The sequence below is a fragment of the Lepisma saccharinum genome, chromosome 21 (assembly GCF_977018435.1).
Source record: "Lepisma saccharinum chromosome 21, izLepSacc3.1, whole genome shotgun sequence".
Taxonomy (NCBI): Eukaryota; Metazoa; Arthropoda; class Insecta; order Zygentoma; family Lepismatidae; genus Lepisma; species Lepisma saccharinum.
This window is the reverse complement of record NC_139249.1, coordinates 3965942-3979224: the sequence shown is the minus strand read 5'-3', so window position 1 is coordinate 3979224 and position 13283 is coordinate 3965942. Positions and strand designations below refer to the sequence as shown.

At 36.6% G+C, this 13283-nt stretch overlaps 1 protein-coding gene across 1 annotated transcript in view; it reads left to right on the top strand.

Moving 5' to 3' along the window:
• Window positions 1-1716: 1716 nt before the first annotated feature.
• The window catches only part of SMC3 (structural maintenance of chromosomes 3), a 77108-nt gene continuing 65541 nt past the window's right edge, over window positions 1717-13283 (top strand). Inside the window, exons 1-5 of the mRNA XM_083143221.1 lie at window positions 1717-2020; window positions 5075-5150; window positions 6484-6522; window positions 9730-9869; window positions 12917-13075. Of these exons, the coding sequence (XP_082999347.1) occupies window positions 2006-2020; window positions 5075-5150; window positions 6484-6522; window positions 9730-9869; window positions 12917-13075 (429 nt within the window). The 5' untranslated portion in view covers window positions 1717-2005. The remainder of the gene's footprint in view (window positions 2021-5074; window positions 5151-6483; window positions 6523-9729; window positions 9870-12916; window positions 13076-13283) is intronic.

Genomic DNA, 13283 nt, shown 5'->3' with positions numbered 1-13283 from the left:
TATGTAAAGTATCCTAGTGCTGGGGATCAGAGGCGCAACCACGACTTTTTATCTGGAGGGAGCAAGTACTAGGATAAATGTACCAATGATAATAATAATAATGATACAATTATTAACATTATTATTATTATTACTGCTACTATTAGTAGTAGTAGTACCAAAGACGTAATAATCCTCGACAATTATGCAAAAAAGGGATGGAAGTCGGTGTTAAGCATTTGTGTTGGAACAAAGGATTTGCAATATTTTTTTACAAAACGTTCAATTTCACATTAATAATGAATAAGCACACAAACTGTATTTTTTAAACAAACATGGAGCGATGTAAAATAAGAAAATACATATGCAACATGCCAACACTAAATTGTCTACCTATTCAAATTGTCTAATACATGTACAGTCACGGACACTGCCGGCTCGTAACGATTCCATTGAAAGTCAATGTATTCATTACAAGCCGGCAGTGTCCGTGACGTACAACACATAATATTTAAATACATTACATAATGAATTCCACCAACAGCAAAAATGATATAAAATGTTCTCAAATGTGCGCACTCCATTCCTTCAAAACAATTGTTTATGCATTTAAGACAAACTAAATTGTCATCCCATAAATGAATGATATAGTGCGAGCGAGCGAGCAAGAAAATTTTTAAATCCAATTTTTCGCAAACTGAAAACATTTATTTAATAGGGCACAAATAATTCCACAGGGCGCCATGGCATTCTCTCTTTTACAACTTCTTTCATTTAGATCATTCGGCACCCAGGGCAGACTCCCGCCGCCCCCTAGCTACGGCTCTGACCTTGATAAGACTAAGGAAAGTAGGTGTCGTCCTCCGTGGTGCTGTGCTTTGGACTCTGACTCCAGGACGGCACGGGTTCGAGTCCGCCTGGGTTTTCGGCATGTGTATAGGACCAGTGGCAACCCACCATCGGGAGGAAATTTGGGAGCTGCTACGAGTGAGTAGCGTAATCCGGTTTTGGAAATCTCCTATAACGGCTGGGGGTCCGACGTGCTGACCCCACGTCACCCCATTATCGGTTGAAGATCTCCACACCTCTAGGTAGGATTGCGGGAGGGAGACTGGCAGTCAGAAGATAAGGCCCTTCAAGGCTTGTTGAGCCACGAATTATTGCAATGGAAGGAAAGTAGGTGTTGCGAGCAAGAAAATTTTACGAAATGCATTTCTTTTGTATAAAAATTGAAATCGAGATGGGAAATTGCTCATCTGTGCCCCCTGCAGGTGCCCTTAGCCGTCAATGTTTGCTCCTTGCCCCCTAGATACGATTTCCGTCCAAGGTTGTGGGGGGAGCAATGCCCCCAGCCCCCCTGTGGTTGTGCCACTGCTGGAGATGCTTTATGAGAATTCTCTTAACTTACGTAACAACCCTCAATGAAGAGGGGAAAAAAATCCCAATAGTGAAAATTATTTACAAAATATTTTGTTTTGAATTCTCATTCGTTGCACGCCTCATGCCACACCATGCTCCAAGTTGTGTCTGCTAGACACATTGTGGCATAACACTGTCGCAGGTCGCATTCCTGATGTTTTTATCGTTACAAACAGTCTTCAGTTTTCTTGAGATCGATAACATAATATATTGATGTACATGATAAATCAGATAATTTACATATCAATTTATTATTAGTGAAAATTACAAACATACACTACACGTATATAAATATATCGAATATCGAAACTCGAAAAGAAGGAAATTGCCGCCATTTACGTGGGTTAAGGTCCGCGAGTCGAGTTGTTTACCGTGAAAGTGATTGCTTTATGCGGTTGCTCTTGTTAGTTGTGAATATTACAAATGTACGAAATATTTTATGCCTTTGAGCATATATTTTATTCAGGAGACGTGGGAGTAAAGTGACATTCAATACTATTTTGTTTCAGAAATTCATATGTCTAGTTGAGGTCGAAGTTGGTTGTAAACAAATTGTTTAGGAACTTCATGCACCTGGATTTGATTTTGAGTTTTGTTTTGAGTAAAAATGTATATAAAACAGGTAAGATATTCTACACTTCCATGTAGCAGTTGTAGGAAATACTGATATTTGTTACTTGCGTACAGTATTTTTTATTTTGTGCCAGGATTTTGTACTTCGAACTTTCGTTCACTCACTTGATATTGTAGTACATTTGTAAAACTTGCTAATACAGCAGGCTGCATTACAGGGCTTCATTGAATTGAACATGACCTCCTCGTACATAGAATAAAGAATATGTTAATATTTTCCCCTTTTATTTACAACTAATGCAAATCTTTCATTCTTTACATTTATATCACTTTGTATTTACAAATTCGAATTTGCTTGACCTGAAATATTTACCGGTACTAATGTAGTGTCTTTAATATTCGGTTATACTTGTTTTGCAATAAAGTATTGTGTAGACAAATATTTTTACCATTTCAGGATGTATTTTTCATAACATTTACATGTCATGTTGATTAATGTGTTATGTTCAGAACTAGGTTCTGGTATTGCAAATGGTCTGGGTTACAATAATTAAAATGGCCGCGACTATTTTCACCAGGTGGTGAGAATAGCTTATAAGACTATTTTCACCAGCAAAAATAATTACCTGACCATAGCATTGTATTTCATCCAGTACCGGATCTACAAATCTTGCCCCCCCTGCAAAAAAATACTAAAGCCCCCCCCCTTACTTACCTACATTCACACACGCATTATATACGTATGTGTGTGTGTGTGTGTGTATATATATGTGGCCGCGGTGGCTCAGTCGGTAACGCGTCTGACTACCATGCTAAAGGTCCCGGGTTCGATCCCCGGCCGGTTCAAATCCGGGAACTTTTCTAACGGTGGAAGCGGCCCCGGCGCACACCCAGCATCGAATAACATGGGTACCTGGGGGAAACCCTGGGGGGTAAAGGTGGTCAGGGGCGTGATGCTGATCACATCACCCTCACTCACGACCGGATCAAGAAAGTGTGGGGCGTTACCCCCACACCCCCTATACGCCTTCATGGCGTGGTGCTATGCACAGGGGAACACTTTACCTTTTTTTTTTTACCTTTTATATATATATATATATGTGTGTATGTGTGTGTGTGTGTATGTCTGTCTGTCTGTATGTATATTTATATATAACACATATATAATGTTTGTGTGTGTGTGTAATTCTTGACCTGTTGGTGGTAAAGCAGCCATAGTGTGGTGCTGATCACATCACCTCCAAGATGTCCTACGTCAAAAATATGTGGGACCCTACCCCAACACCCTAAATGTGCCTTCATGGCAAGGTGCTAAATGCACAGTGAAATTTAACTTTACCTTCATATATAAATTGTATTCGTTACTGTAACCCTGAATAACTACGTTTATTTTTTACATACTCATATACGAACCCTCCAGGGCTCGAAATATTCTGGTCGCCATGGCAACTAAAAATTTCAGCCTAGCGACTGATCTTCTGCTGTAATATGTACGAAATTTTGAAGATTCTAAGTTCAAATTGCAGTACAGCGTAAGTTAGCATTTTTTTTATCAAGGTTGTGAACATTCCGTAGAATCAGTAACAATTTCTTACTCCTTGTCCCCAATTTCCTGCTTTCTCGAATGATTTAGCAATGTTTTGAATACCGTGATGCTCAGCTTCTTATACATAATGTTTCAAAAGTCTCACAACCCAAATTTTGAAAATTTATATCATGAAAACCGTAAGAGATACTTACACGGGGTCTTCTGCATTATAAAGCCTCATCCATTGAGATATTTCCAATGCTAAAAAATTATCAGTTTACGCCACACAGAAAATTAGATAAATTAATAACTGGCAGAAGGCAGCGTTAACATTTTTCCAGAAATGCACTTCTGAGTGAGAAAAATATGTATGAAATTATCGAAGGGTCATAATTAGATGCCTGATGCCATGTTGATCTGTCATTTACGACCAATGGATTTGATGGATTTTTGACTGATGAATTTATGTGAAAAAGTTATATTTTTGGGACATATCTCCGTAGATGGCAACACTAGCAGGTCGAAATATTGTGAACAGATGCATGCAACATGTGCCTAAGTATTGGCCATACATTTACATGAAGAATAATAAATCAAGATTTTGTGCCGAAATTGAACTCTTGAGAGAATCCTAGACTGCCTCAGGTTATCCTGAATTCTCTTTGCTCACTTTCGCAGCTACTGTGCCTGTTTATTTTAATTAATTCAGCATGGTGTATACATTGGAGCAGCATGTCTGCTTTGCTGAAGAGTATTTTACGATACTACTAATTCTTACACTTATGTGCAAGAAGTTTTCAAAGAAAAATACCCTGCTTCTGCTGTACCTCACAACCACACATCCTCACAAAGCAACTGTTTTACGACTAGTCAAACACCAACAAATGATCCCACAAATTGGTCATTTTTTATATTTATTGTTGAAAATCAATTCTCATATGTTTTCAGCAAATTAACAATGTTTATCAAATAATGTAATTTCTTTTATTTGGATAAATGCTAATATAAATTTATTAACCCAGTGATAGCCTACATGATCAGTTTAGTGCAGAAAACCAGGTGTAAATATATCTTACGGTTTTCATGTTATACATTTTCAAAGTTGGGTTACGCAACTTATGAAACACACTGTAGTATGCACAATCGCTAGAAGGTGGTTTCTTGGTGCCTGATTTTCAGAGCTGGCACCTAGCTTTGAAGACATTTTTTCGAGCACTGACTATGTCAATGGCTGAGGCCCCCTTAGAGGCTTACTTCCCTCCAGGTCCCCCGCACTGCGGGGTTTTGCGGATTGTAGATCCGGCACTGATTTTATCATATTTTATTACAAGCTTCTTTTGCTGACTTCATATTGTCTCAACCTATTTTGACCCATGATAATGTGCTTCCTATTTTCCATGGTAAATACTTAAAATGTAAAACCAATTAAAATTTTATAACATTTTGCTATGTTGGGACCCTGAAGATTGATATATAATGCTGGAAAGTGTAAAATCTGGATTTCACTGTAGTGAGTTTATAGTGAATCATACTTATGTCATGGCATTTGAAGATATATTTATGTGTTTCTTGCAGGTTATCATCCAAGGGTTTAAGAGTTACAGGGAGCAGACAATTGTAGATCCATTTGAATCTAAGCACAATGTTGTTGGTATGTAATATTGTATCTATAGAAGATCTGTGGCCGTTGACCCACTGTCCCCCTCGAGAATTACATTAATTTTTTTAAATTTATATATTTCGATGTTGTACATAATATAAAATTGGTTCCAGCATGTGGAAAATACAAATAATGGAGATGTTTGATACGAAAGTATGGCCCACGTAATTAAAAACTTGTCATCTCGGAGTAGAAAGAACACATCAGAAATTGCTCTCAGCTCCAAACCTAACACCCCTAACAGTGTAAAATTATAGCTGCTCTCATGGAATGTCATGTTGGGTGGTATATTAACTTGTGCAAAGTCTTCGGGCTGTTCTGCTTTACGGTCAGGTATCATGCTAAAGTAACAGAGGTGCTTTACTTACCAGTAAAGTTCATAAACAACATAATCTTCACAAACGATGCAAAATATTTCACTTTCTCAATGGGGTACAGAGGGTGAAGGGAACTGAAAACCTAGTCTTTTATTTATATTAGCAAATTTTACACAGCGTTCTATAATCGTATATAGTTGGGTAAAATCAGAGGACAAGAACAAATATTTTGCGCCTATTCTAATATTCTGAATGTAGAGACATCAGTATACAGAATGTTCCCAATCTTGTGGGGAAAGGAATTATCTTCTGCATAAAGCTTTATGATTATTACAGAAATATTTACATCATACATTGGTTAACTTTAATGTAGTAATTTTTACTTTGTTTGTTTGTGATAAAGGCACTGTCTTTCTAGGCATTCCCTGTGTAACATTTGTTTAATTTTAATGTTTTTTTTTATATTAAAATGTGTATGTGTGCAATAGCAGTCGCCTACATTTTTTCTGTCTTAATAACTTATAATCATTATCACGTAGAACAATTGGCACACCAATTACACTAATAGAGATGGAAATTACATTGAAAAATCCAAGAATCTGATCTTAGATTATTACCCCCTGTGTGACTTTCCTAAGTCCATTGTAGTAGATACTTGTAATTTTGCTTAAATTTTTATGGCTGTGTTTAAATTAGAAACATATTTCTGTAGTAGATTGATTGACTGCTTTATAACTGTTAGTGACTGCATTGAAAAAATGAAGGCTTCATACAACTCTGTGTTTAAAACTCAATGTTTTACAATTCTTTTGCAAGTAACTGGTATTCATTAATTAAATTGATTTTTAATTATTTTTTTCTCATGCTTTGATCGGGAGATTTTTTAAAATCTTAGAAGTGAGTTTTTTTTTTAATAACAGACATACATGCACTGTCACTCACTGTTGAATGTTATATTTCTCTTAAGACATACTTGTTACATTTATATTTCCTTATCTGTATTTCAGTTGGCCGTAATGGATCCGGCAAGAGTAACTTCTTCTATGGTAAGTTTCATCATAATACATATTTTTTTGCTCTATTCTGTGCATAGGGTCATTCATATTTTACCATTGTTAACATATAAAACTTACACAGTGCCTCAAATGATACAGAAAGTAGATGTGTGTGTTATGAAGTAGTTTAACGAAAATTGTTAATACTAATGGCATCATGGAGACCCTTATAACATCTGCCTACAGGTTTATCATTTTGTAATTGTTCTTTAAATTTAAACAGTAATGAAAAGTATTACTCGAATAACATGTGCTGAAATATTATTTTGACTGGTCATGATAAATACGTCATTGTGGGTTGGGGTTTAATTAGGTTATAAGACTAGTTCATATTGCCCTACATCCTATATGTACTATATGTTCAGAATATAAATGCTCGGTTGATGGTGGCGTTGCAAGCAAAACTTCAAAGATGAAAAATTTTGAGGTCAAATGTGTGACTGAACACATCATTCCCACCTCAAGTTTTTTTAAACTAAGATATTCTCTTTTCTGTGAGTTGCATCCCAATAATGTAGTCCATACGGATCTCCATGGTAGGCAGAAGGTAAAAAAAATGTATCGGTCTGCAAAAACAACTACATCTGAAAGAAAATAAGCTAAAAGAAATGTGTGACGCCAGTAGTGAAACAATTGGAAAACTTTCATGATAAGTAAATAAAAACCTACCAACAGAAGGTGTAGGTGAGTGGTTAGTGTTACGGCTTCATGCTCTGATGGATGCGTGTACGAGCGTGGTTACAGATTTTTTTTTTAGTTCCAATGAGGCACCAACATGTGTGTGTTCGAATTCGCATTTAGACAGTGATTTTTTTAAAAAATCTGTAACCATAGCACATGCATTTTTAATCCATGATTTCACCGGCTAATTTCGAAAAGCACCTTAGATTTTTCCTTCTAAAATAAATAAATAATAAATAACCCATGGCACGACAGCCCTCGAAGGGCCTTGGCCTATCTCCCGACTGCCAGTCTCCTTCCCACAATCCTACATAGAGGTGTGGAAAACTCCAACCGGTAATGGGGTGACATGGGGTCAGCATTTCAAACTCTCCAATTTCCTCACGATGGCAGGTTGCTTCCACACAGGCCGAGAACCCATGCCGTCCCTCAGTCGGATTCTTATATATAGCTACAGATTTTACAACATAATTATAATGTTAAGACTGTACTAAATCTGTCGACTCATATAACCTAATGTGTTCTAAGATACTTTTCGTTTTAAAAATTTAAATTCTATTCATAACTCAACCAATATTTTTTTCTTGATATAAGCTCGAATATTTGACGTGACATGGATTTTCCACATTCAAGTTCCACTGTTTCTTGATATTGCGTGATATACAAAGCAAGAACTGTATGTCTTGTTCACATGCCTTCCACATTTTGTAAGAAGTTTAATATCGAGTAGTTACTCTCAAACCTATTACATTTTTATTAAAAAATAACAGTCGTGCCGATATGTCTAATTAATTCCATCCTAGGTATACACTAGTTGGCACTGCACAGTAAAAAAAATCTGCTTTTGACGAGAGGTGAACCCAGGACCATTGATATGTTGGGAAGTTATCATACCGACTTGACCACAATGTCACGTTCACAAAGCATTTCATTTGTCCACTTAGGCTTCTGTAAACAAATATTATACGACTTTATATGTTATTCGACAATAAATGCAAGTTTAGGTATTTAAGGGAAGTGTAGGAAAGTTGGGATCATGCACAGAAAAGCCTGTTTTGAACGGGATAGAATTCACACACAGGAAATTAGCCTCAGTGGCAGAGTGGTTAGCATATCGTTCAACTATGCCAGGGGTCCCAGGTTCGAATACCAGCCTGGGCGTGGGTGTTTTTGAGTGTCCATTCATTAATTTCATCATATCATCACTCATCTCCATCTTTGCGATTAGCCAAAAGTGGCAGAAAAGCGATCTAAAATAAATCCAATCAATCAATAGATTAGACTGCCAGCTATCATTTTTGTGGACTCTGCAAAATAGCGAAACTCTGAAAGGTATCTACCGGTATCGGTGAATAAATGCCTATACTTTCCAATACCGATAGCACTTGTATTGACCAATACTGATATATTGGTATCAACTCAGCCAAAAATAATTCAGAATACTTAGAGTTTGAATAACATAACTGTAATGTCATATAACTAAAATATTATCTGACTTCGGTTAAAAGTTGAGGCTCTAAAGGGGCGCTCAGCACACACAAGAATACGCACACAGCCCTACAGAATTGTACTGGCCATAGGTCCAGTCACCAGATCCTCATTAGTCTGCAAAATGCAGTCCAGGGTGTACTATGTGGAAGTGAGGTCGACAATTGGGTGTACTAGGAAGGTCACCCGTTAACCCTGGATGGATTAAATACAAACTGACACTTTCGATACCACTCATCCTGGCATATCGGCTAATCCCTGCAGCCACATATTTATGGTGAATATCAAGAATTTCGTAACAAACTGGGTACATTTCGGAATCAAAAGCAGTATATGTAATAGTACTTCAGTATAATGGTGAATACAACCCTAAATTTGATTTAAAAACTACTTATTACACAAAATAAGCATTTCCCTTCTAGTAGCACATTTATGTAGTTATGAGAGTATTAAATTTATTCCTGTGTAAAGTTGCCAATTTTTGCTTCTCAGATATTTACAGCAGATTTAATCAATTCTCCATGATTTTGCATAACTCGCAGGATAATTCAAACTGGAAAGTGTCGCATTGGTAAATAAACTCTTAAGTTGCATGTTTAAAAGTTTATTTTGCATGATTTCATGACAAAACATGTTAGGAAAATGCACCTCACAATTTGTTATTTCACATTTCATGTTATTTTTCTGTAGTTTACGGTTATTACAAGCATAAGAAAACAGTTTTTCGTTGTGACATTTCAGGAGAACACTCGCTCCCTTCATCAGACATTTATTTATTTATTTGTAATAACCGTAAACTACAGGAAAATAATTCTACAATGCAAGGAATGCGTACATACAAGAAAAACTACATTTCATGTTTCTGTCAAAAACAAAGTATGCATGCCGCCTATAGATCCCTAATTGTTACACAGTCAATGAATCATAAAGTGAAACCTACAATCGCTGATTGACAGTATTGCAAGCAATTACTATTGACGGCACAAATTAACTCCTTTTGAAATACCATATTACTTTTTTTTCTTTTAGCAATTCAATTTGTTCTCAGTGATGAGTTTTCCCACCTCAGACCAGAGCAACGTCAGGCACTGCTTCACGAAGGCACCGGACCCCGTGTGATTTCTGCATATGTAGAAATAATATTCGACAACTCTGATGGCAGACTTCCGGTAAGTAAAATTTAGTGGCTGTGTCTTTCTTTGTTCCAAGTTTTCCCATTTTCTCAAAATTGTGATATATTCTCATGATTTATTGTTTCAATGATATTTGTTCATGTATACAATTTTTCATCTTTGAACCCTGAGTAAAGAATGGGTTCATCATTGTGTATATCCTCATCGTTGCAATTAACTTCTGAAATAAATTTTGTACAGTGGTGCCCTTATTTTATGGTCCTGGATTTTATTTTTCCCTGCATTATACATTTAACCTTTTGGATCCCAAGCGTCTCGAACGAGATACCCAACTGTAACCCTCACGGTCCCAAGCGTCTCGATCGAGACGCTGTGTCAAGGTCGTAGTTTTTACGTTATAACTTTTCTATTTTTGGCTAGAATTTCGATTTTTTTCTTTTATATTGTTCCTAACACATGTATTTAACAGAAATGTTTCTTGCACCTTTTTTTTTCTTCATGAAAATGGAGGTGAAAAGGCGGGAAAAGGGACTTCTCTTTTCAAGGGAAAATATAAATTTCAAACATTTCAACAATTTTTAAAAATAATTTTTGGGGGTTTTCTCCCTTCCCCCTCCATATATATGTCAAATTTGCATAAATTTTGCATTTTGTGCATTTTGAAAAAAAAAATTGGGGGGGCGGGGGGAAACGCCATTTTTTTTTAATAAAAGTACTTTTGAGGGGATTTCCCCCCTTTCCCCCTCCATATGTACGCCGAATGTCCATAAATTATATATCGTCTGAATCTGTGATTCATTCTGCGTACAACGGTATATCTTTCATATTTCTAGGGCATTTAGTTTCTGAGCTATAGTCGTTTCAAGGTACCGCTGCATTTTGAAGCTTGAATCAGTGGCGTGCCCACCATTCCTTTTGGGGGTACAACTCAAGTTACATTGGTCATACGACAATGATGCAAATATTTTTGTGTTCCTTACATGCCAGCGATAATTTCTATGTGCATTTTGAACTTTTCATATCCTTTTTTTCGGGGGGGGGGGGGAGGAAACCTCATTTTTTTAAAAAAGTATTTTCAGGGGATTTCCCCCCTTTCCCCCTCCATATATACGCCGCAGGTGCATAAATTATATATCGTCTGAATCTGTGATTCATTCTGCGTACAACGGTATATAGTTCATATCTCCAGGGAAAATAGTCTCTGAGCTAAAGTCATTTCAAGGTACCGCTGCATTTTGAAGCTTGAATCAGTAGCGTGCCGACCATTCCTTTTTGGGATGTACAACTCAAGTTACATTGGTCATATGATAATAATGCAAATATTTTTGTGTTCCTTACATGGCAGCGATAATTTCTATGTGCATTTTGAACTTTTCAAATCCTTTTTTCGGGGGGGCAGCAGGGGGGGCGAAACCCCATTTTTTTTAAAAAAAAAGTATTTTCAGGGGATTTCCCCCCTTTCCCCCTCCATATATACGCCAAATTTGCATAAATTTCATATAGTCTGAATCTCTGGTTCATTCCGCGTACAACGGTATATCACTCATCTCTCTAGGGCAATTAGTCTCCGATCTACACTCATTTAATTGAAACTCTGCATTTTGCTCAAAATCGGCTCGGGACCGAGAGGCTTACTTGTGAAAATGGCCTTGGGACTCAAAAGGTTAACCTCAATGGTCCCAACGTTACAAAATGTTACAAAATTTTCCTCTATTTTACATTTTCCCGCATTTTAAGTTTTTTCATCTTGGTCCCCTGAAAAACGCAAAATCGAGGCTCCATTGTATGTAATTTGGTGTTACATGTAAGAATGAACATACTGACGTTATAAAGCAAGGAATTTACTGATTCAGATAGAACTATTATTTTTAAGAACTATTCTGATACTGATATATAACCTTCAAATATACAGGCCAATTCAAAATGATTTTAACGATAACAAAACATCCCATGAGGAATTAAACATTACCAGCAATTGAAAATCACATGAAATGACATTCAAACGCATCCCAACGTATACTTAAAAACAGGCCCTATAGTTCATATTTCTACCACCAGGTGGATGCTGACAAGTAAAATGGCTGCCAGTGGTAAGGTGAAACATAACATTTTCTATGCTGCAGGCCCCCAAGGTCGCCGACCTCTTCCTCTGTCGAAAGTCTGCCAGACAATTTATCTTCCAAAAGCAGCCTGTTCACTGGAATTGATGAAGCAACTTTTCTTCTTGATGGTCATGCTACCCACTCTAAACACAGTTTATGAAATGTCCAAGCATCTTGCAGTTTACGCAAATCCTTGGGGTGTTTGTGGACAGTGTCCTTGACATACCCCTATATGCCCATGTGGAGAGATTTGGGGAATATTGTGAAGTAGCTCCATGTTAACCATTGACAATCAGAGCTTGAACAGTTCTTTGCTGGTGTTTCATTATTAAATGGTGCATCAAATTGGCGTTGTAGACTCAGCACAAAGAGGGTCATATGAAATTGAAAGTTGCAAAATTCTTTCTCCTCGCCAGTGGCAGCCTTTTTACTTCTAGTCAGTCTACCACATGGCAGTAGAATTGTGACCTATTAGGCCTATTCCTAAATAAACTTTAGAGTGTGTGCAAATGTATTTCACGGAATTTTGGATTGCTGGTAATGTTATATTCCTCATTGGACATTTTGTTGTCATTCAGATCATTTTGAAGACAGTGCAATTTTCAGGATGGTAAGTTTAAAAATATTTTTAAAAATTCTGTTTTTGTATTTTAAATATCCTCAGAGACTTTACACCAATAGCAGCTAATTATGTATACAAGAATGAGATTTGAAAACATTAATTTAAAAAGAAGCTTCAGGAAAACCTATACTGGAGAACACTACATATTTTATTACATGTGTCAAAGTTACAACAGCATGTCCTCTGTGAGCTAACTTTTGAAAATAAGTACAGTAATTGAGTAATGGAATCTCTAATGTGGGGTTTTTACGGGTTCCGTTATTCCATTTTCTGCTGATATTCAAATATCGGAATTTGGTTTCATCACTTATATATATTATCTATATTACATGTTTGTTTCATTCTCTTTTCACATGTAGATTGATAAAGATGAAGTATTCCTGCGTCGTGTGATTGGTGCCAAGAAAGACCAGTATTTTCTGAACAAGAAGATGGTGCCGCGATCAGATGTTATGAACCTCTTGGAATCGGCCGGCTTCTCAAGATCAAATCCTTACTATATTGTCAAGCAGGGAAAGGTATGTATTTTTGTATAGTAGTTATGTATTAGCAATGTTTCTATTCATGAGATATTTATTTTTAGGGCTAAGAAAGCCTTGAATGAAACTAAGATAAAGCAACACATTTTGAAATGTGATCTTAAAACATTTAATTTATAAATTATACGAGAATGGATAAGAGTAATTAATTCTTGGCTCCGGAGTGGTCTTCCTAAAGAAGGCTCAA